At 39.9% G+C, this 25270-nt stretch overlaps 1 protein-coding gene and 1 non-coding gene across 2 annotated transcripts in view; one reads left to right on the top strand and one right to left on the bottom strand.

Annotated features, from left to right (window-relative positions):
• LOC105478754 (SEC63 homolog, protein translocation regulator) overlaps nucleotides 1–25270 on the bottom strand; it is an 87835-nt gene that overhangs the window by 46643 nt on the left and 15922 nt on the right. The window contains exons 2-4 of the mRNA XM_011736379.3: nucleotides 12619–12718; nucleotides 7670–7784; nucleotides 6202–6314 (exon numbers count right to left, since the gene is read on the bottom strand). Of these exons, the coding sequence (XP_011734681.1) occupies nucleotides 6202–6314; nucleotides 7670–7784; nucleotides 12619–12718 (328 nt within the window). The remainder of the gene's footprint in view (nucleotides 1–6201; nucleotides 6315–7669; nucleotides 7785–12618; nucleotides 12719–25270) is intronic.
• On the top strand, nucleotides 13564–13667 carry LOC112426097 (U6 spliceosomal RNA). The gene has a single exon (XR_003017369.2). It is a non-coding gene; the product is annotated as a U6 spliceosomal RNA (small nuclear RNA).

The raw sequence follows: 25270 nt of genomic DNA, 5'->3' as shown, positions 1-25270 counted from the left end.
TGCCTTTGTCATTATGGCAGCAAAACAAACTGCTCTGTCCTCTATACAATACTCCCAGATTTTGTCAAATAAAGCACAGCTCATATCAGAGACATTCTAATTTTGCAACCTACACGGACATAGGAGTTATGATTACATTAACTCACTCATTAAACTGACTTCTACAACTGCTGTGTGATGGAACCACATTGAACATTCAATCTAATAAAATAAGTCAGCAACTTAAAGTCAGTTTAAGAAGCAAATGATTTTTTGTTACTGAGTATTTCAGTATAACACCACTTCTAAGAGTTAAAATACTTAAAACTTGTGTAATTTTAGTATAATTCACATTTAACAAGCTTAAACAAGATTAATGATGCTAAGAGAATTTTTGAAAATTTAATGAGTGTAGTTTCCTAAACATGATTATAACCCTTAACTTTTTTGGGGTTAGAGGGAGGATGATTATAGATTCTCTTATGAATCTAAGGAAATCTATGACCCCTTTGCCCTGGGGAAAATGCACATTACAAAGACACATAAATTGTGTATATAATTTCAGGGACTCCAGATTACAAATCCTGATCTAGAGAATGCTTTCACTAAACTGTAAACAAGTGACCATGAGTTGGCTATGCATAGTTATTATAAGTTACATGCTCATCTGTAAAAACCATATGCTTTTATAAAAATTAACATATCTTCAAGGTGACAATGCTGCCCACTTGCTATAAAATAGCTTTAAAGACAGGTTTTACATCTGAGAGCAAAATCTCAATTCTATCTAGATAATGAACCAGAGAATTAAATGGCATAACTCCTAAAAAATAACCAGACTTTCTTTCAAGTTAGAATCTGATTAAAAAAAAAAAAAATGAAATGACCCAGTTGGTTTATTATAATAGGCAACTAAGGAGAGAGAAATGATCTCAAATAACCTATGCAAGTTCTAAAAAACTTTGCACATCAAAGCCTATATAACTGCATTCCAAGGCTGCTAGAGTTATTCACGAGATAGGAACTTCAACTCAAGCACTTAGAACTTATAGTTAGTAAAATATATGCCTTTATCTAATTTAGTTCTATTTATGCAAGTTACATAATCTCAAGGTTCTAGGTCCCATGATCATTTCACTTTTTCATTGGTCTGATAGAAAGTCAACTATTTAAGATATTTTATACATAAAATATTCTATAGTTTAACCACAAAACTGAGTTAAAACTAAAGGCCTTATATTATTCTTGTGCATTTTTCAGAATAGTGACCACACATCACAGATTTCCACAAATCTGAGAACAAAATCATAAACTTGAAAATGTTAAAATACCTTAAGACTGGGGGGATAGGGTGGGGAAATTTCACCAAAGCACTAAAATTAAAGCTACTAATTAAATAATCTTGGCTATCTGACTTCCTCTGGAAATGTCTTTTTAAATTACCTGAAGACAGCAATCAAGGCATACCAATACTTGTGAAGAGAGAGTAAATGCTTGAAGGAGACACTAACTGAAAGACAGCAATCTCAAGGACAACTGCTATGCAGAAAATGTAATACACACTTCAGAAATCCTAATGGCACTGCTTTATGACAGAATCATATAGTAATCCATACAGATAAACAGCAAGCCACAAAACAAGGGGAGAGAAGGGACATAGTCAATATCCTCTAAGTACAAAAATAAGTAAGGTGATATCTCCCAAACTTCTGTCATTCACATGCCACTTTCACAATTTGCTATTATAACTTAGTATCCAATTACAAGTAAACTTCTTATTGCATTTTGCAGATAATCGTGTGTTTTTTTTGCCATTTGTGGCAACCCTGCATCAAGCAATTCTATCAGTGCCATTTTTCCAACAGCATGTGCTCACTTCATGTCCCTCTGTCACATTTTGGTAAGTCTAACAATATATCTAATGTTTTCACTATTATTTTATCTGTTATAGTGACATGTGATCTTTGACATTTCTATTATCATTGCGGAGCTGGCACAAAAACTGCACCTGCAGAAGAAAAAGAACTTAATACACATGTTTTCCGAATGCTCTACTCACTGGCCATTCCCCCATCTCTCTCCCTCTCCTCATGCCTCCTTATTCCCTGAGACACAACAAGATTCAAATTGGGCAAATCACTAACCCTATTGGTCTCTAAATGTTGAAATGAAAAAAAGACTCACATGTCTCTCACTCTGAATCAAAAGCTAGAAATAACTAAGCTTAGTGAGGAAGGCATGTCAAAAGTCAAAACAAGCCAAAAGCTAGGCCTCTTGAGCCAAACAGTCAAGTTGTGAATTCAGAGCAACAGTGCTTAAAGGAACTTAAAAGTGAACACACAAATAAGAGGAAAGTGAAACAGCCTTGTTGCTGATTTGAACAATGTTTCAGTGGTCTGGATAGAAGATTAAACTAGGCACAACATTCCCTTAAGCCAAAGCCTAATCCAAAGCAAGGCCTTAACGAAGGCTGAGAGAGGTGAGGGAGCTGCAGAAGCTAGCAGATGTTGGTTCACGAGATTTTCCAAAAGAAACCATCTCTACAACAGAAGTGCAAGGTGAAGTAGCAAGTGCTGATTTGGAAGTTGCCGCAAGTTATCCAGAAGATCTAGCTAAGATCACAATGAAGGTGGCTAAACAACAAATTTTCAATGTAGACAAAATAGCCTTATATTGGAAAAATAACACCATTTAGGACTTTCATAGCTGGAGAGAAATAAATGCCTGACTTCAAAGCTTCAAAAGACAGGTTGACTCTCTTGGTAGAGGCTAATGCTACTGGTGACTTTAACTTGAAGCCAATGCTGATGTGCCATTCCAAAAGTCCTAGAGCTCTTAAGATCTATGCTATATCTATTCTACCATGCTCTATAAATAGAACAATAAATCCCTGATGACAGTACATGTGTTGGCAGCACGGATTACTGAATATTTTAAGCCCACTGTTGAGACCTGCTCAAAAAAACAAAACGATTCCTTTCAAAAGATTACTGCTCACTGACAATGCACCTGGTCACTCAAGAACTCTGACGGAGCTGTACAAGGATTTTAATGTTGTTTTCACACCTGCTAACACAACATTCATTCTGCAGCACACAGATCAAAATGTAATTTTGACTTTTAAGTCTTATTTAAGAAATAATAACACTTGCACTAAGCAATTTCAGAGGCTGAGGTGGGCAGATCGCCTGAGGTCAGCAGTTCAAGACCAGCCTGGCCAACATGAAACCCTGTCTCTACTAAAAGTACAATAATTTGCCAGGCACAGTGGTGCATTCCTGTAGTCCCTACTACTCGGGAGGCTAAGGAAGGAGAATTGCTTGAATCCAGGAGGCAGAAGTAGCAGTGAGTCAAGATTGTGCCAATGCACTCCAGCCTGGGCAACAGAGTGAGACTCCATCTCAAAAAACAACAACAAAAAAAAAAAACACAAACACTTTGTAAAGCAATAGCTGCTACAAACAGAGTGATACCTCTGATGGATCTGGGTAAAGTAAATTGAAAACCTTCTGGAAAGGATTCACTATTCTAAATGCCATTAAGGACATTTGTGATTCACAGGAAGAGTCTAAAATGTCAGCATCAAGAGGAGTTTGGTAGAAGTTTATTTCTTTTCTTTTCTTTTTTTTTTTTGATATGGAGTCTCACTCTGTCGCCCAGGCTGGAGTGCAATGGCACAATCTCAGCTCACCACAACCTCCACCTCCCGGGTTCCAGCAGAGTCTCCTGCCTTAGCCTCAAGTAGCTGGGATTACAGGTATGCGCCACCACACCCGGCTAATTTTGAATTTTTAGTAGAGATGGGGTTTCTCCATGTTGGTCAGGCTGGTCTCAAACTCCTGATCTCAGGTGATCCACCTGCCTCAGCCTCCCAAAGTGCTGGGATTACAGGCATGAGCCACCACACCCAGCCAGAAGTTGATTTCAACCTTCATGGATGACTTGGAACAGTTCAAGACTTCAGTACAGAAAGTCACTACATATGTGCTAGAAATAGCAGGAGAACTAAAGAAGTGGAGCCTGAAGATGTGACTGAATTGCTGGAATCTCACAATCAAACTTGAACAGATGAGTTGCTTCTTATAGTTGAGCAAAGAAAGTAGCTTTTTAAGATGGTATCTATTCCTGACAAAGATGCTATGAACACTGTTGAAATGACAATAAAGGATTTAGAATATTACATAAACTTAAGTTGATAAAGCAGTGGCAGAATGTGAGAGGATTGACTCCAATTTTGAAAGAAGTTCTGGCCGGGCGCAGTGGTACACACCTGTAATCCCAGCACTTTGGGAGGCCGAGGTGGGTGGATCACGAGGTCAGGAGATTGAGATCATCCCAGCTAATACAGTGAAACCCCATCTCTACTAAAAAAATAAAAAATTAGCCGGGCACGGTGCCGGGCGCCTGTAGTCCCAGCTACTCGGGAGGCTGAGGCAGAAGAATGGTGTGAACCCAGGAGGTAGAAGTTGTAGTGAGCCAAGATCATGCCACTGCACTCAAGCCTGGGCAACAGAGCAAGACTCCATTACACAAAAAAAGAAAGAAGTTCTGTGAATAAAATACTATCAAATAGCATCACATGCTAGAGAAATCTTTCGTGAAAAGAATTTAACTAATGTAGTCAACTTCACTGTTGTCTTATTTTAAGAAATTGTCACAGCCAGCCCAACCTTCAGTAACCACTATCCTTATCAGTCAACAGCCATCAACATCAAGGCAAGACTCTCCAACAGCAAAAAGAATGCAATTTGTCAAAGGCTCAGATTACTAGCATTTTTTAGCAATACGGTATTTTTAAATGAAGGTATGTACCTTGTTTTTTAAGACATAAGGCTACTGCACACTTAATAGACTATGGTATAGTAGAAACAACTTATATGCAGTAGGAAACAAAAAAATTTATGTGACTCACTTTATTGCAATATTTGCTTTATTGTAGGAGACTGGAACTGAACCTATAATATCTCCAAAGGATGCTTGTATTTACTTACATGTTTAAAACAAGTTTACAATATTATACATCACTGAGTCCTCAAAAGACAGACAATCTCATATTTTACTCTTTCATTCAATATAAGAGCTGTGTGGGGATGTACTTATCAAGAGTCCTGAAGAACCTAGTTAAGTTTCATCTCCTGGAAGATTAATACCCAAGAGATCACTGCATCTAATTTTAACATACTCCATTCTGTTTCCCAAAAGTGTGCACAAATGTTCCTCAAACTTTACAAATACACAGACATGTGTGTGTGCATATAATGTATATGTGAATATATGTATCTCACAATAACAATGCACCTTACCTAAGGTGTAAGACCAACAAGAAAAATTATTTGGAAGTTCTAAAAAGATATGTGAAGAAAGTTTCTGAGCAGTAAAAAAGGAGACCTTAAAAATCCATATCTCAACAAGTACAGTAGTTATTATCTAAGAATAATCTTGTGTGAAAAAATTCTAAGAAGAAAAAGATACCAAAAATGAAGTACTTAAAATTCCAAATTAAACTTGTCTTTAAATAGTTTAAATGAGATAAGCTATACATTGTCAAAACAAGAGAAACAGAACAAGCCTAAAAAAAAAAAAAAACATAGAAATGATAACAAGATCTAAGTATACCCTCCTCTAATCAAGATGCTAATAAAACAGCTCAATTAACTTATCATTCACCATTTAATTTAATCAAGTTTACATGGCAAAAATTAAAGTTTAATTAAATTAAATTACCACGTTAGTGCTGCTGTGTAGTCCCCTAAATACCTGGTAGAATCAACATGAAGTAAGCACTTGGACAAAGTGTATGACAACTATTTTACTATTTTATTAAAACAGAAAACTATCCTTTTTCTTTTTTTTTTTTTTTCTCTTTTTTTTTTTTTTCTTTAGAGATAGGGTATTACTCTGTCGTTGAAGCTGGGCTGCAGTGGCACGGTCACGGCTCACTGCAGCCTTGACCTCCCAGGCTCAACCAATGCTCCCATTTCAGCCTCCCAAGTAGCTAGGACTACAGGCACCCACCACCACACAGGGTTAATTCTTTTATTTTATTTTATTTTATTTTGTAGAGATGGGGTCTTGGTATGTTGCCAGGGAAGGTCTCAAACTCCTGGGCTCAAGCAATCCTCCTGCCTCAGCCTCCCAAAGTACTGGGATTACAGGCATGAGCCACTGCACCTGCTTTATCTGTACCATTCTTAAAAATCTGTAATGGATCCTGATACTTACGCAGCATAAGCTTTTGCTATCCTCATGAACATAACCTCATCACCTCCTTTATCTGGATGATATTTAAGTGACAGCAAACGATACTGTTTTTTAATTTCTGCCACTGTAGCTCCCTAAAAAAAAAACAAAAAAAAAAACAAGCTTTCTGTTAGCAAAAATAAGCACAATTCTGTAAAGAAATAATCCTATTTTGAACTTAAAATATGAACTACTCAGTATTTTGAGAAAGACAAAATCCATTTTTCATCCTATATTATTTTCCCATAAATTTCATCCCATACATTTTTAAATAAAAACACTTATATTGTCCAATATATGTATTTTATTGAGCACCTATGTGCCATGTGATCATTTGAAAGTGAAAACAGATGACACATTTACATAAAATAATACTGACATTTAAATATCAAAAAATAGGCCGGGCACAGCCTGTAATCCCAGCACTTTTGGAGGCTGAGGCGGGTGGATCACCTGAGGTCAGGAGTTCATGACCAGTGTGGCCAACATATGATGAAACCCCATCTCTAGCTGGGTGTGGCTCTCATCTCAACCTTCTTGGCTCAAACTATCCTCTCACTGTGGCCTCCCAAGTAGCTAGGACTATAGGCGTGTTGCCACCACACCCAGATAATTTTTTTTTTTTTATATAGAGCTTGGGTGTCACTACGTTGCCCAAACTCCTGACCTCAAGGGATCCTCCCACCTTAGCTTCCCAAAGTGCTAGGATTACAGGTGTAAGCCACCGTTCCTGGCTGATATTAGTTTTCTAAGATCCCCAACCTAGACTTTACCACACTGCTTAAGTGTCAATGAATACAAGGTCATAAGATTTTTATCATTCAACTAACACAAATTAACCTCCCAGTTTTAACTTTGCATTAACCAATATTACAGATCTCTCTTAAAAATATGCCTTTAGGCCGGGTGCAGTGGCTCACACCTGTAATCCCAGCACTTTGGGAGGCCAAGGCAAGTGGATCACGAGGTCAGGAGATCAAGACCGTCCAGGCTAACACAGTGAAACCCCGTCTCTACTAAAAATACAAAAAATTAGCCAGGCATGATGGCGGGCGCCTGTAGTCCCAGCTACTTGGGAAGCTGAGGCAGGAGAATAGCATGAACCCAGGAGGCAGAGTTTGCAGTGAGCCAAGGTCGCGCCACTGCACTCCAGCCTGGGCGACAGAGCGAGACTCCTCAAAAAAAAAAAAAGAAAAGACAAACACCTAAAAAAAATGACCTCTCCTCTCATCTTCAAATACTTTTATTATTTCAGCAATTAAAAACCAATTATTAATAACAATCAACAGTTATAGCTTAAAACAGAATAACAGAGGATTAGACGTCTTATTTTAATGAACTGACCAAAGTCTGATTTCTGTAGGAATGAACAATTTCTTTTAGAATGAGGACCTATAGCATTTTCATGGGATCATTAAACTAATATGCATTATATAAAAATACTACTTACGGGATCCAAATTTAATACTTCATAAGGATTGTATTCTTGGTATTCTCGGTCTGTTTTGGAAACTTTATATGCAAGGAATAAGAACAATGCCCATCCTGCAAGCAGAACTATTTTCCTGTTTAGGAAAAAGGTAAGTGAATCATCAACAAATACATCTGCAAAGAGTCTAAAACATTATGGCAAGGTCAAGGCAAAAACTCTAAAGTGGTACCTTATCACTATGCTACTGACTCAAATTCTACAATCACTGGGTTACAAACTCCTGTTACAGCAAGGACAGTGTCTTTTTTACCTTTGCATTCTTTATAATCTAGTACAGTGTCTACTATGTCATATTTTCTCACTTACTATTTGCACAATTTTAAATACGAAGTGAATTCAACTTACTAACTTATTGGACCTATTAAATTAGATCAAAATATATAAATACTAAGTAAACCATTTAATGGAAAAAAGAATTGCTTTGACCCAGCAATTACACTTTTATTAAGGTAAACTAGGAAAAACAATTGGTCAGTTGTGCAAAAATAAATACATAGCCTTGTTTATAGCAGTAAAACTTTGGAAACCACCTAAATGTCCATTCATAGGAACTGATTAAATAAATCATTTACAGAGAAATAATTAAATAAACCATGATACAGTCACACAATGCAACATTTTGTAGCCAACAGTTATAGAAGGATGTTCATAATAGGTTAAAAGTATAAAAGAATGTATCATTTGAAAATAGGCCGGGCGCGGTGGCTCAAGCCTGTAATCCCAGCACTTTGGGAGGCCGAGACGGGCGGATCACAAGGTCAGGAGATCGAGACCATCCTGGCTAACATGGTGAAACCCCGTCTCTACTAAAAATACAAAAAAACTAGCCGGGCGAGGTGGCGGGTGCCTGTAGTCCCAGCTACTCGGGAGGCTGAGGCAGGAGAATGGCCTAAACCCGGGAGGCGGAGCTTGCAGTGAGCTGAGATCCGGCCACTGCACTCCAGCCTGGGAGACAGAGCGAGACTCCGTCTCAAAAAAAAAAAAAAAAAAAAAGAAAAGAAACTAATTTCTGCTCCCTCCAATGTGTTCTAGTGAGTAAAATTATGTAAAAGATTAACATTACCAGCACTGGAGAGGTTAAAGAAAAAGAGAAACTCTCATACACTGTACACTCTAAATATCTGGCAATAAGGTATTAAAAGCCCAAAGAAATACATACAAATGGATTGTTTTTCTATCAACCCATTTCACTTCAAATAATTTGGAAATAAGTATAAAACTGTGGTCACAGATGTAAATAAGAGAAAGTATTTCACCATAGAGATGTACCCATTAGTTTATTTGTACATTCAATGAATCTTTTTTTTAGACAGAATCTCGCAACCAGGCTGGAGTGCAATGGCACGATCTCGGCTCACAGCAACCTCAGCCTCCTGAGTAGCTGAAACTACAGGCTCACACCACCACATCCGGCTAATTGTTGTATTTTTAGTAGAGATGGTAGAGATGTTGCCAGCCTACAAAAGCAAACTTTTTTAACACTTTTTAAACCCAAAATTTCGTAACAGCCTCAATATGCTTAAAAAAAAAAAAAAAAACTTGAAAATATGCTTTATTCCCACATGAATTAACTCCTCTTTTGTTTTTCCAACTCCTCCAAAAGGCTAAAAAAGCTCACAAAACAAAGATAAAATGAAATTGGAAACCAAAAAAACAAGATTTAAAACCAAGCAAGGTAAAAGGAACAAAACACCTAGGGTATGCTAAACCCTATGTTTTACATAGAGCATCTAGTTCTCCACGCCAAGGAATGAGAAGAGGAAAGGAGAAGCTCCTAACAGAATCCCAAGGCTAATGAAAATTACCACAACCAATAAAGCCATGCTCTAGTTTCCTGAGAGCCAAAGCAAAGATGGAAACATAACAGATCACATCATGCTCTGTGTTCAATTTTTTTAAAAAACCCATTTGGGGCCGGGCGCGGTGGCTCAAGCCTGTAATCCCAGCACTTTGGGAGGCCGAGACGGGCGGATCACGAGGTCAGGAGATCGAGACCATCCTGGCTAACACGGTGAAACCCCATCTTTACTAAAAAATATAAAAAACTAGCCGGGCGAAGTGGCGGGCGCCTGTGGTCCCAGCTACTCGGGAGGCTGAGGCAGGAGAATGGCGTAAACCCGGGAGGCGGAGCTTGCAGTGAGCTGAGATCCGGCCACTGCACTCCAGCCTGGGCGACAGAGCCAGACTCAGTCTCAAAAAAAAAAAAAAAAAAAAAAAAAACCATTTGGTTCCTCTGAAAAGATAAGCGTTTTCCCCACACTTGGCTTCAGTAATTAACTTGAAGTGTCATCTTTTTTTCTGGGTGGCGGACGGAGTCTTGTTCTGTCACCCAGGCTGGAGTGCAGTGGCACAATCTCGGCTCACTGCAACCTTTGCCTCCTGGGCTCAAGCCATTCTCCTGCCTCAGCCTCCCAGGTAGCTGGGGGACCACAGGCACGCACCACCATGCCTGGCTAACCTTTTGGATTTTTTTAGTAGAGATGGGGTTTCACCATGTTGGTCAGGCTGGTCTCAAACTCCCGACCTCAGGTGATCCACCCACCTAAGCCTCCCAAAGTTCTGGGATTACAGGCTTGAGCCACCATGCCCAGTCTGAAATGTCATCTTTAGAAGCAACTTTCAAAAATTACATGCCTTAGTTTTGCAGATGATGTCAGAAGAAAAGCATTACACAACAACTGTTTAACTTTGAAAGAATGTTTCAAGATTAAGTAGTAAAAGTTTTAAAGGTTTATGACCTTATCTAAATTGTTACCAGTATATATTTAATTCTTCCTTATCAAAACTCCCTTAATCTGTACTTTAAGTAAATCAGTTTATTAATCACTAAAAGAGCTTCACAAAGTTTTTCTCCTTGAAAACTGAGGTTCAGATACCCACAAAGTCTTGAACAAAGCCAGACAAGAGACTGGGAGGCCAAAAATACAGGCATCCCTTGGTATCCTCAGGGACTGGTTCCAGGACCCCACAGATACCAAAATCTATGGATGTTCAAGTCCCCAGTATAAAATGATGTCACATTTGCATATAACCTACATACATCCTCCCGTGTACATTAAATCATCTCTAAATTACTTATAATACCTAATACAATGTACACTGTGGAAACAGTTATTATACCATATTTTTATTTATACTTTTAATTGTTGTATTGTTATTTTTCTTGCTTTTTTCCCCCAAATATTTTCAATTCACAGTTTGTTGAATCTTCCGATGTGGAACCCGCAGATACGTGGAGGGGGGGCTGTTTTTTGTCTTGCTGCTTTATGAAAATTTAATTTAAAATGAGAACCAACAGCAAAGAATAAACAGTGAAGAGAAAATTACTCAAGACTAACTTTGCCTTTAGTTTCACCTCATTAAAGAACTCAACACCAAAGCTAGAATTTCCCCCCTCCTACAAAGAAACTAAACTGGGTGGCTCATGCAGGGTGGCTCACACCTGTGATCCTACCACTTCTGGAGGCAAGGGCAGGCAGATCACTTGAGCCCAGGAGTTCAAAAACAGCCTGGGCAACACGGTGAAACCCCATCCCTATAAAAAAATACAGGGAGGCCGAGACGGGCGGATCGGATCACGAGGTCAGGAGATCGAGACTATCCTGGCTAACACGGTGAAACCGCGTCTCTACTAAAAAAACACAAAAAACTAGCCGGGCAACGTGGCGGACGCCTGTAGTCCCAGCTACTCGGGAGGCTGAGGCAGGAGAATGGTGTAAACCCGGGAGGCAGAGCTTGCAGTGAGTTGAGATCCGGCCACTGCACTCCAGCCTGGGCGACAGAGCGAGACTCCGCCTCAAAAAGAAACAAAAACAAAAACAAAAAAAATTAACCAGGTATGGTGGCACACACCTGTACTCCCACCTACTCAGGAAGCTGAGGTGGGAGGATGCCTGAGCCCCAGGAGGCCGAGGCTGCAGTGAGCCAAGATGGCACCACTGCACTCCAGCCTGGGCAACAGAGCAAGATTCTGTCTCAAAAAAAAAAAAAGAAAAAAGAAAAGAAAGAAAAAGAAACTAAATTAGGTAAAGTTAAACCTTACAAAGAAAAACTAAATCCCCTGAAATTATGCTGAAAAAACTATCATTTAAACCAAGACTTTTAAATAACTGATTCTACTCTAATTTCTTTTGCTGTATCTTCTCTTCCTACTGGATAAATGTAGGTAATTCACAAGACATAGTAGTCCGATAACGGTAACTCTCTCACCTCCTGTCAGTTTCATCTATTACCTCTAAACTGATGACGCAGGATAAATGCCCAAAGCCTTGCTCTTAACCAGTACACCCCATAGCCTCACAGAATTAAACTGGTCTGCTATAACTAAACATGTTAATGGCCTGTTTAAGCAGATGGACCTGCTCAAATAAAGGGTGATTAGGTTCCTGATCCAACACTTCTAACTACATGACTTTGGTCAAGTTATGTCATTATTCTTAGCCTTAGTTTCCTTATCTGAGAAGAAGCAAAACCATCTATTTTGAAGTGAATAAAGAATTAAATTAGATAACATATAAAGCCCTAGCACAGATTCTAGCATACAGTAGGTGCTCAATAAACTTTAATTATCACCATAAAATGCTAACTTGTTCATGTCACCTACTTCTAAAATCTTTTAAAGATTTCCCCATAGTCTTTAAGATAAAATTCAAATCCTGGCACAAGGTCCTTCAAGATACGACTTATCTCTCTCTATCCCCGATCCCCAGCAACAGCACATTCTCCTTCCTTTGAACTTCTAAACCAATCTGTTCAGACTGTTCCCACATTTTCTCATATCTTACCCTTACTATAGATTACAATTTCTTTACAGACACAATAACTTATTCATCATTACACATATATTTTGTATGACCTAGCAAAGAATAAGCATTAAGTAGGTTTTTTTCTTGAAATTCATTACTTACTTTACTGTAGGAATAATATTTGGCTGGGGTTTTAATAACCGTAAACGATACCACATACACCTTCCGTATACTTTTCTGATATTCTTTAATCGAATTTGCTCTGTCAAGAAAGAAAAATAAGATGAATTAAAAACCATTTTTCACAGTGAAGGCAAAACCAGAGTTAACTGGTTAACCTTCATCATCACGCTAACAGTTTACTGGAACATGAAATTACTGCCTATTCAAATAGCCTTTAAAAAACTTACAAGATAGGTTAAATTTTCTGCCATTTAGAACAAACAACCTATCTAGAAAACTTCATTCAACCACCAGGTGACCATTTTTCACATAAGACTTAATGAAATTGCAAAAACTGACTTGTACCCAAAATATTCAGTCAGATATAATCAGTAATTTCTGGGAAATTCTCTCCCTCTTTCCCCTCTGCTATAGAAGGAACGAGAAGTATAAAATAGTTAAAACACGGTTTATTAAGGAAGCTAAGCAGAAATAATACTCTTCAAACACAAAAATAAATGCCTATCAAAATGTCTTTTTTTTTTTTTTTTTTTGAGACAGAGTCTCACTCTGTTGCCCAGGCTGGAGTGCAGTGGCCGGATCTCAGCTCACTGCAAGCTCCGCCTCCTGGGTTTACGCCATTCTCCTGCCTCAGCCTCCCGAGTAGCTGGGACTACAGGCGCCTGCCACCTCGCCCGGCTAGTTTTTTGTATTTTTTAGTAGAGACGGGGTTTCACCGTGTTAGCCAGGATGGTCTCGATCTCCTGACCTCGTGATCCGCCCGTCTCGGCCTCCCAAAGTGCTGGGATTACAGGCTTGAGCCACCGCGCCCGGCCCAAAATGTCTTCTAATCAACAAAGTTTAGATCTCATCTATTTATGATATAAAACTAGTAAGACTTGGAGCTGTAACATAAAATCAACTTGCAGTTAAAACAAAAGTTGAGTACTTGCTTCAGCAGCACATACACTAAAACCGGAGCAATACAGAGATTAGCATGGTCCTTGCCGAAAGACGATATGCATATTTGTGAAGTATTTTTTTTGTTTTTTGTAGAAACTGGGTCTTGCTGTGTTGCCAAGGCTGTTCTCAAACTCCTGGCCTCAAGCACGCCTCCTGCCTCAGAGCACCCTGGTCCCCAAAAAAAGCACCATTTAAAAAATGTTATTAAAAAAAGGGGGGCCGGGCATGGTGGCTCACGCCTTTAATCCCAGCACTTTGGGAGGCTGAGGCGGGTGGATCACCTGAGGTCAGGAGTTCGAGACCAGCCTCAACATGAAGAAACCCCGTCTCTACTAAAAATACACAATTAGCCAGGCATGGTGGTGCATGCCTGTAATCCCAGCTACTCGGGAGGCTGAGGAAGGAGAATTGCTTGAACCTGGGAGGCGGAGGTTGCAGTGAGCCGAGATCTTACTGTTGCACTCCAGCCTGGGCAACAAGAGCGAAACTCCGTCTCAAAAAAAAAAAAAAAAAAAAAAAGGTAGAGTAAAATTCAGTATCACAAATTATAATTATTTTGTGTTAAGCTGGAAAAGTCTCCTAAACCCATAAAACTTAGGTTTATGGGGTCAGGCACTGTGGCTCACCTCTGCAATCCCAGCACTTTGGGAGGGCGAGGCAGCAGATCACCTCAGGTCAGGAGTTGAAGACCAACCTGGTCAACATGGCAAAACCCCATCTCTACTAAAAATACAAAAATTAGCCAGGCATAGTGGTGCACGCCTATAGTCCCAGCTACTCAGGAGGCTGAGGCATGAGAATCACTTGAACCCAGGAGGCAGAGGTTGCAGTGAGCGGAGATCCCTCCAGCCTGGGCAACAGAGTAAAACACAAAAATAAATGCCTATCAAAATGTCTTTTTTTTTTATTCTCAAAACAAACAAAAAACTTAAGTTTATATAAGAGTTGTGACAAAAGCTATTATTTTAAGGCTGGGCACAGTGGCTCACGCCTGCAATCCCAACACTTTGAGAGGATTAACAGGCAGATCACGAGGTCAGGAATTCGAGACCAGGCAGTTCAAGATCAGCCTGGCCAACATGGTGAAACTCCGTCTCTACTAAAAATGCAAAACTAGCCAGGTGTGGTGGCGCATGCCTGTAATCCATTACTCAGGAGGCTGAGGCAGGAGAATCAGTTGAACCTGGGAGGCACAGGTCGCAATGAGCCGAGATCGCGCCATTGCACTCCAGCCTGGGCAACAAGAGTGAAACTCCATCTCAAAAAAATAAAAAAGCTATTATTTTAAGCCTCAGGAAAAACTTGCAGTTCAATTAAAAAGAAATTAAGCCCAAGCAAAAATAGTATGTATTGTTTTACTAAATTCACCACAAGCACTTGGATTGAATGACTCTCCCAAGTTTAAAAAAAAAAATGTATTGGGAGGCCGAGGCAGGTGCATCATGAGGTCAGGAGATAGAGACCATCCTGGCTAACACAGTGAAACCCCTTCTCTACTAAAAAGACAAATAATTAGCCAGGCGTGGTGGCACGTGCCTGTAGTCCCAACTACTCGGGAGGCTGAGGCAGCAGAATCACTTGAACCCAGGAGGCAGGATGCAGTGAGCCAAGATCACACCACTGCACTCCAGCCTGGGTGACAGAGCAAGACTCTGTCTCGAAAAAAAAAAAAAATTAAGTTTCGAAATAAAAATCTGCCTTTTTAAGAAGATGGCATCAAAAACAAAGGAGGAAGCCTTTGCCCACCCCAAAGCCAAAGTCAGAGCAAAGGCTTTGAAGAACAAGAAGGCAGTGCTGAAAGGCATCCACAACCACACAAAATAAGACTGGCCACCCACCTTCCAGTGGCCTAAGACAATGCAGCTCCAAAGGCAGTTCAAATGTCGTAGGAAGACCACCACCACAAAAAACAAGCTTTATCATTATGACATTATCAAGTTCCCCTTGACCACTAAGTCAGCCATGAAGAAGACACCAGCACATTTGTGTTTACTATGGATGTTAAGGGCAACCAGATCAAACAGGCTGTGAAGAAGCTCTATGACACTGGCATGGCCAAGGTAAACATACTCAACAGGCCTAATGGACAGAAGAAGGTGTATGCTCAACTGGCTCCTAACTTATGATGTTTTGAATGCTGCCAACACAATTGAGATGATCTAAAATGAGTCCAGCTGGTTAATTACAATTTTTTTTACCATATTAAAAAAATCTACAAAACTGTAGTTCTTAAATGAGATAACAGGTAAGTAAAAGGACTTGGCATATAGAAGGTTCCAAAACCACCATGTAGGAAGTCCAACTACCCTGTTACCACCATGCTTAGATGAAGTCATCCGCATGGGAGGACTACCCAGCAAGAAGCACCAAAACCAAGTATTGGGAAGAGGGAGGGATCCATGTAGGGGAGAGTATGGTAGCAGAAAAGGAAACTGATAATATGCAGGGGAACTGATTGAATAAGTTAATATATTAAAGATACCTGGAGTTAGTTTTCCACTGTCAAGAAAAAGGAGTGAAAAAATTGAAAACAAGAATGAACCCTGTACTGCTGGACTGGAATTAAAGATACCACTATGAATGAATATCTTTTAATAAAGAAATACAAATGCAGTTCTAAATACATACATACATACTCCCTAGCTCTATCTACTAAATGGGCCTAGGAGCAGAAAAATCCCAGTAGCAATGAGCACATCTAGCATGCAGATCTTGGCTTCTAAATACCATTCTCCACTAAAAGGAACCAGGAATCCAAGTATCCTCCCACAAAATACTAATAACAAAGGGGAAATGAATGACTTTACAGTTGGGTAGGCTGAATAACTGTCCCCCAAGATGTCCACATCCTGATACCTGGAACCAGTAAATATACTATCTTAAACGACAAAAGGGACTTTACAGATATGACTAAGTTAAGGATCTTGAAATAGGGAGATTATCATAGGAGGACCATAATCACAGGGGTACTTTTAAGAGGGAGGCAGGAGGGTCAAAGACAGAGATGGTGATATCACAGTGAAAGCAGATGCTGGACTAATGCCCTTTTTAAAGATGAGGGAAGGGCCACAAGCTAAAAAATACAGGCTATCTGCAGAAGCTGGAAAAGGCAAGAAAGCAGATTTTACCCTAGAGCCTCCAGAAGGAACTAGCCCTGCCAACATCATGACTTCAGCCCAAAGAAACTGATTTTGGACTTCTGGCCTCCAGAACTGTTAAGAGAACAAATTTGTGCTGTTTTAAACCAATGAGTTTGTGGTAATTTGTTACAGCAGCAATAGGAAACATAGAACACCTCAATAGACACCACCTCAATCAAGTGATCGGTGAGCATCGCCAGAAAAAAAGACAACCTAAAATCATACACCACCTGACAGCATGCAATGAGAAGAACACAGAATCAGTTTTGTGAAATTCCTGCTGAAGATACATAACCTGACTCTAATAATGAGAAAACACTGTACAACTCAAACTCCAATTCATTTTACTAAATAACCGGTCTCTAATCTTTAAAGCAGAGGGAAAAGTGAGTAACTACTTCAGACTAAAGGAGACTAAAGAAACACATCAACTAAATGTGGTATGTGATTCTAAATTGGATATTTTACTATAAAGAACATCAAGAAAAGTGACAAAACCCAAATGGAGTCAGACAATGAGATGGCAGTAATGCCAATTTTCTGATTTTCATGGTTTAGTTATGAACACTTGAAAATACCACTAGTGATTTTTAAATATGTATTTTATTAAATTAAGCCTCTACAGTCTCCCACTTTCAAGTGTAAAATCAAGGAAACATTTTATGAGGTTTTATAAGAACAATGCTGAAGTCTCTTTATGAAGCAGACAGTTTGATCTACTCAAAGGTATGATGTTCTACTGTTCCTGGTCAAGAGAAAGTACATGTGGTTTTCAGCCCCTTATTCTTGGGGGCCACACAACGCATGGACCTTGTGTGCCCCACTCTTCCAACCTAAAAATTAAATCTTAACCTTTAAGGATAGTATTTAAATCAATCAATAAGTACTACAGGCCACAGTTTAAACGTTAACATAGTAGCAGTTAGATTTCCAGCAAAACTAAATATTCATGGTACACATTCCAAATCTCTGTATGAATGACATCAAGTCAAAGTAACTATTACAAGTCAAGTTATTCCAGTTTTTTAATAAGACACTTAACAGAATAAAATGAAGTTCACTTATAAACTTCTTGCTTATTGAATTACTATTTTCATGGGCACTAAAAATTATGTTAGAAGTATCCTTAACTTATACTGTTTTTAAAGAAATTATCCACATTTATAGAACAGGAAATCCTAAGATCACAAAACAATAAAAAAACAACATGTCATAACTGCTCTCAGCAGCTGAACTTCGTATAGTAAAGCTGCAAGGATAATCTAGATTTGGGTTATGGCTGTGCTTCATAAACCATATAGTGCCTTTGGTAAAAAAGTCACTCTGTCCGTGCTGGATGATCTGCCAGTCAGCAGTATTACTGATTGAACTCTTAGCACCATAATCATAAAACCCAAAGAGGTGAAGGAATGTTAGTCAGATCTAAAGTCTTCAAACTTGTTTGCCTACTTACCACATAGTATCCAACAGTTTTTCAACTCTTGTCTCCTTCCCTCCCTCTAGTAGACTCCAGTGTGAATTGCTGCCATCGTTATGTCCATGTGTGCCCAGTGTTTAGCTCCCACTTATAAGTGAGAACATGCAGTATTTGGTTTTCTGTTTCTGCATTAATTCATTTAGAATAATACCCTCCAGCTGCATTTATGTGCTTTAAAGAACATTATTTCATTCTTTTTAATGGCTGTGTAGTATTCTACGTGTATATGTACTACCTTTTTTTTTTTTTTTTTTTTTGGAGACAGTTTCACTCTTGTTGCCCAGGCTGGAGTGCAATGGTGCAATCTCAGCTCATCACAACCTCTGCCTCCCAGGTTCAAGTGATTCTCCTTGCCACAGCCTCTCGAGTAGCTGGGATTACAGGTATGCGTCACCACATCTGGCTAATTCTGAATTTTTAGTAGAGATGGGGTTTCTCCATGTTGGTCAGGCTGGTCTCGAACTCCTGACCTCAGGTGATCCACCTGCCTCGGCCTCCCAAAGTGCTGGTGTGTCCGGAATTGGTGGGTTCTTGGTCTCACTCACTTCAAGAATGAAGCTGCAGACCCTAGTGGTGAGTGTTACAGTTCTTAAAGATGGTGTGTCCGGAGTTTGTTCCTTCAGATGTTCAGATGTGTCTGGAGCTTCTTCCTTCTGGTGGGTTCATGGTCTCGCTGTCAGGAGTGAAGCTGCAGACCTTCCTGGTGAGTGTTACATTTCTTAAAGGCAGCGCATCCGGAGTTGCTCATTCTTCCCGGTGGGTTTGTGGTCTCGTTGGCTTCAGGAGTGAAGCTGGAGACCCTCCCCGTGAGTGTTACAGCTCATAAAGGCAGTGTAGACCCAAAGAGTGAGCAGCAGTTAAGATTTATTGCAAAGAGTGAAAGAACAAAGCTTCCACAGTGTGGAAGGTGACCCCATCCAGTTGCCACTGCTGGCTTGGGCAGCCTGCTTTTATTCCCTTATCTGACCCCACTCACATCCTGCTGATTGGTCTATTTTCCAGAGACCTGATTGGTCCATTTTCCAGAGAGCTGATTGGTCCATTTTGACAGAGTGCTGATTGGTGCGTTTACAATCCTCGAGCTAGACAGAGTCAGAGTGCTAGTTAGCTAGATACAGAGTTAACTAGATACAGAGTACCAATTGGTGTATTTACAAACCTTGAGCTAGACACAGAGTACTAATTGGTGTATCTACAATCCTTGAGCTAGACACAGAGTGCTAGACGGAAAAGTTCTCCAACTCTCCACTAGGTTAGCTAAATAGAGTGTTGATTGGTGCACATATGATCCTCCGGCTAGATATAAAAGTTCTCCAAGGCCCCATCCAATTCAGGAGCCCACCTGGCTTCACCCAGTGGATCCTGCACCAGGGCTGCAGGCGGAGCTGCCGGCCAGTCCTGAGCCGCGACTGCACTGGGATTACAGGCATGAGCCACCATGCCCAGCCACTACATTTTCTTTATCCAGTCCACCACTGATAGACACCTGGGTTGGTACCATGTCTTTGCTACTGTGAGCAGTGCTGCAATGAACATGGGTGCACGTCTTTTGGTAGTGTTGATTTATTTTCTTTTAGATATATACCCAGTAATGGGATTGCTGGGTCAAATCACAATTCTCAGTTCTTTGAGAAATCTGCAAACTGCTTTCCACAGTGGCTGAACTAGTTTCCCACCAGCAGTGTATAAGTGTTCCCTTTTCCCTGCACCCTCACTAGCATCTGGTTTTTGACTTTTTTATAATAGCCATTCTGACTAGTATAAGATGATCTCTCACTGTGGTTTTGATTTGCTTTTATCTGATTAGTGATGTTGAGCATTTTTCATGTTTCTTGGCCACTTAAAAAGAAAATTCTTTTAAGAAATGTTCATGACTTTTGCCCACTTTTCAATGGGGATATTTTTTGCTTGTTAAGTTCCTTATACATTCTGGATATTAGACCTTTGTTGGATGCATAGTTTGTAAATATTTTCTCTTATTCTGTAGGTTGTCTGTTTACTCTGTTGATAGTTTCTTTTGCTGTGCAGAATCTCTTTTAATCAGGTCCATTTGTCAATTCTTGCTTTTGCTGCAACTGTAGAGCTGATATATTAAAATAATTACATCTCTTTAAAATGCATCCAAAGAAAGCTAAAAACCACAGCAATTTCATACCCATCATCATCCATTTACAAAAATGTATGAACAGTCCTTCATTCTACTTCTCCCATATAATATTATCCTAATGTTATATATTTCATCCTGGTGAGTTAATTCTTTTTGTTTGTTTGTTTTTGTTTTGAGACAGGGTCTTGCTCTGTCACCAGGCTAGACTACAGTAATGCCATCATGGTTTACTGCATCCTCAATCTCCCAGGCTCAAGTGATCTTCTCACCTCAGCCTCTGGAGTAGCTGGGACTACAGGAGCATGCCACCATGCCTGGCTAGTTTTTTTTCGTAGAGACAGGGAGATCTATGTTGCCCGGGCTGGTTTCAAACTCCTGGGCTCAAGCAATCCTCCCTCTGCAGCCTCCCAAAGTGCTAAGATTACAGGTGTGAGACACCACACCTGGCCCCAGTAAGTCATTTCTCATTTTTTTTTTTTTTTTTTTTTTCCCTGATGGAGTCTCACTCTGTCACCCAGGCGGCTGGAGTGCAATGGCGCGATCTCGGCTCACTGCAACTTCTGCCTCCCAGGTTCAAGTAATGCCTCAGCCTTCCAAGTAGCTGGGATTACAGGCATGCAACACCACACCCAGTTAATTTTGTATTTTTAGTAGAGATAGGGTTTCGCCATGTTGGCCAGGCTGGTCTCAAACTCCTGACCTCCAGTTCCACCCACCTTGGCCTCCCAAAGTGCTGGGATTACAGGTGTGAGACACCACATCTGGCCCCAGTAAGTCACTTCCTTTTTTTTTTTTTTTCCCTGATGGAGTCTCACCCAGGCTGGAGTGCAATGGCACGATCTCAGCTCACTGCAACCTCTGCCTCCCAGGTTCAAGCAATGCCTCAGCCTTCCAAGTAGCTGGGATTACAGGCATGCACCACCACACCCAGCTAATTTTGTATTTTTAGTAGAGATGGGGTTTCGCCATGTTGGCCAGACTGGTCTCAAACTCCTGACCTCCAGTTCCACCCACTTGGCCTCCCAAAATGCTGGGATTACAGGCATGAGCCACTGCGCCCAGCCAGCCCCAGTAAGTCATTTCTTATAATACCGAAATACACTTCTTAAAATTACTTTTTTAATTCCCTGTGACTTTAAAGTTTTTCCCAATTTTTTTGTTTTGAAAATATTCAAGTCATCATAAAAGTTGAAAGAATATTACAATGGCCAGGCACAGTAGCTCACGCCTGTAATCCCAGCACTCTAGGAGGCTGAGGCGGGAGGATCACTTGAGCTCAGGGGTACAAGTCTATCCTGGGCAACACAGGAAGACCCTGTCTCTACAAAAACTTTAAAAATTACCTGGGCATGGTGGTACATGCCTACAGTCCCAGCTACTCAGGAGGCTGAGGCAGGAGGATCACGGGAGCCCAGCAATTCGAGGCTGTAGCAAGCCATGATCACATTACTGCAGTTCAGCCTGGGCAATGGTGCGAGACAGTGTCTCAAAGAAAAAAAACAACTAAAACTTATTTTTGAAAACAAAAGTACACTTCTGTCAGTATGGCTCAATCTTTGCCAAAATAGCTTTACCTTGTACTTCAAGTGTATTTTGTCAAAACCTAAAGCTGCAGATTAGCTTATTTGATTTATAGAAAACATGTACCATATAACCTAACTGGCAAAGGCAGTTTTCATTATTAAACTAACCAACCAAATTGAACTGTCAAAAAAAAGGCTCATGCCTGTAATCCCAGCACTTTGGGAGGCCAAGGCAGACAGATTGTGTGAGGTCAGGAGTTCAAGATCAGCCTGGCCAACATGGCAAAATCCCATCTCTACTAAAAATACAAAAATTAGGCAGGTGTGGTGGTGAGCGCCTGTAATTCCAGCTACTCGGGAGGCTGAAGCAGGAAAATCGCTTGAACCCAGGAGGCAGAGGCTGCAGTGAGCCAAGATTATGCCACTGCACTCCAGCCTGGGTGAAAGTACAAGATTGCCTCAAAAACTAAAAAATAGTAAAAAATAAAAATAAAAATAATTTAAAAAAAATTTTTTTTAAATCTTTCCTTTAATTGCGGTTTCCCAGAATGTTTCAGAATATGAAAAGCATGAAAATAACTTGGAAGTGAAAAACTGGTAATCACGGCTCTAGATGACCAAAAAAAAAAGTCATCCAGTAATCACTATGCTCTTAACTTGAATCTGAATAGTTAGCCATGATGTCTCATTCCCAAGGCCAGTTCAGAACCATCTGGATTTGGAATATAGGCTTCATAAGACTACATATTGTTCACCATCACCACCACCCAGGATACACAATCACAGATTACCTAAATCAGAAGGGTTACAGAAACGTGGGATCTACTTAACACCTATCCACTACACATACTCTGGCAATGGAGGAGGGAACCTAGAAGGCAACTGAAAATGTTCTTGAACAACAACAACAAAACCCCACTGGATCACAGCAGAACCACCCCTCTACCACCAAAGTTCACAATTCTCAGGAATTCCTGAACAATCTAAGTGCAAACCAATACAAACCAAGAAGTTCAAATAAATCAAGAGTTTTGTCTTCCCTAAGCAGGTACTTGACAGCAGCATACAATTATATACTATCTCTTTTTCTTTTCCTTTTATGGTACTGAAATAAGTACTACAGAGCAGGGCTTTTCAACGTCAGCGCTACTGACATTTTGGACTACACAATTCTTATAATTTAATGTTTCTGTGCATTTTAGGATGTTTAGCAGCATCGTGATCTCTACCCACTAGATGCCAGAAACAGCTCCCCAGTGGAGACCAAAAAAATCTTCAGAAATTCACAAATATCCTCTGGGACACAAAATTGCCCCCGATTTAAAGTGCACACACACACACTCACATACACAGGCACACACACATAGCTCCAGAGGGTTTATGAAAAACAAGTTAAACGATATGACCTACATATCAGGAACACAGGGAAAAGAAGGATAGGAAAGGTTGGCAGAATCAACCAGGCAGGCAATAATTGTCTTTTTCCATTCCCCTAAAAATATTCTTTAAAAAAAAAAAAAGACTCGTTGTAGTAACTTTCAGTACTTACCTGGGAGGAGGAGGGGCAAGGAGGGAAAGGAGGACCTGGGAAGCTTCATTATTAATGTACTAACCACCCTGTTAGCTCTGTCCTCCTATTTTTCTTTTACTCTTAATCTTATAGTGATAATCCATAGCCTAAGTAAAAGGTTAACCAAAAACAGGTAAAACAAGAGAAAATGGAAGAGAAACTCAAGTACTAGGAAAGTAAATAAATGCTAGCTAAGAAGGAAAGGCAACTTAACACACAAGAATGTATGTCCCACCAGAACTTTAAACACCACATACCCCAAAGTAAGAACAATTCATTGAGCTGAAAAGGCCTCTGAAGATGAGTGCAGAGTGTGTCTTGCTCAAGATCGCAATGCTAGCCAGAGATTGTTTTAGTAAGATTTTGAGTGTTAATACAAATTCATATGTTGCCTGGCAACATAGCAAGACTTCATCTCTACAAAAAAAAATAAAAATTAGCCGGGTATGGTGGCACACACGCATAGTCCCAGCAACTTAGAAGGCTGAGGCAGAAGAATCCGCTCCTTGAGCCCAGGAGATGAAGGCTACTATGAGCCATGATCGTGCCACTACCCTCAGCCTTGGGAAACAGAGTGAGACCCTGTCTCAAAAAAAAAGAAGAAAAAAAAGGAGGAAAAAGAAAATTTGGCATATAGTGGAAGAAAAAAAATCCACCAATCCAACACCCAGCTAGTAATCATTAATACCACTGTAGTATGTTTCCTTTTAGTTATATTTAGGAGAATATCTGGAAAAGGCAAAGAAGACAGGAGAGTTGGCAAGGTTGAAGGTACACTCTCAGAAGAGAAACAGCTCTGTGAAGAAGGAAGCTCCAGCAACTGACTTCCTGAGGAATGAGCTTCAATCAATTAAAGGGCTGCCCTGCTGCTTCAATCAGGGCCTGTAAGGGCCCTTTTGCAGTGTTGACTATACCTGGTGCTTATCCCCACTGCAGCAGCTGCCCAAGTGAGCTTCTCAAAGAGAAAAATGGGACACATAAAAGTCCACTTAAGGGTAGCATTTCTATGATGTATCAGTGTACAAACTGAAAGAGACAAAAACAAAAAGCTGAAGTTTGTGTTAAGGTTGCATTAGCAGTAATTTTTAATTTTTAAAATTTCTAAACATTTCCGTGTGTTTAGATCATTATAAATATCACTTAATGACTACTAATAACCAAATGAATAAAGATACCACAATATAACTACCATTCCATAATTAGATACATAAAATGTTTCTAATTTCTTGGTATTATGGATCTCTCTGGTCCTAGAAGTATTCAGAACACTCTATCCTTAGAACACAGCCCCAGAAGTATAATTACTAGGTTTAAGAGCATTAACACTTTTGTAACTCCTTTCTAAAAAAGCCAGTAGGACTATACATTCTCTTCAGCAGTTTGCCCGTTGGCACCACCATTCTTCAGCAGCCAGTATTAAAAGCCAATTTTGATTCCTCTGTACTGAAGTTCAAGAGCAGAGACTGTATCTTACCCACAGTGTTCACCCTCCATTTTCCAATTTCCTGGAATAGAGGAGGCACTATATAAATATTTCTTGAGAATGATGAACTCCTTTATTTAACAAACATTTAGTGAATATCCACTACGTACCCGGACTTTTCTGGACACTGAGGATATAGAAGAAAACAAAACAAAAAACCCTGCTCTCAAAAACCATAGCAATAAACAAAGTAAATTATATAGTATAGTTAACCCCTGAACAACATTGGGTTTAGGGGCCCTGTCCCCACGCCCTGTGCAGTCGCAAATCTGCATATAACTTTTGGTTCCCCCAAAACTTAACTACTAATAGCCTACTGTTGACTAGAAGCCTTATGGATAACATAAACAGTTGATTAACACATATTTTGTGTATGTATTATATACTGT

This window comes from Macaca nemestrina, chromosome 5 (assembly GCF_043159975.1).
Source record: "Macaca nemestrina isolate mMacNem1 chromosome 5, mMacNem.hap1, whole genome shotgun sequence".
Lineage (NCBI taxonomy): Eukaryota > Metazoa > Chordata > Mammalia > Primates > Cercopithecidae > Macaca > Macaca nemestrina.
The sequence above is the reverse complement of the archived record's forward strand: the minus strand, read 5'-3'. Positions and strand labels throughout refer to the sequence as shown.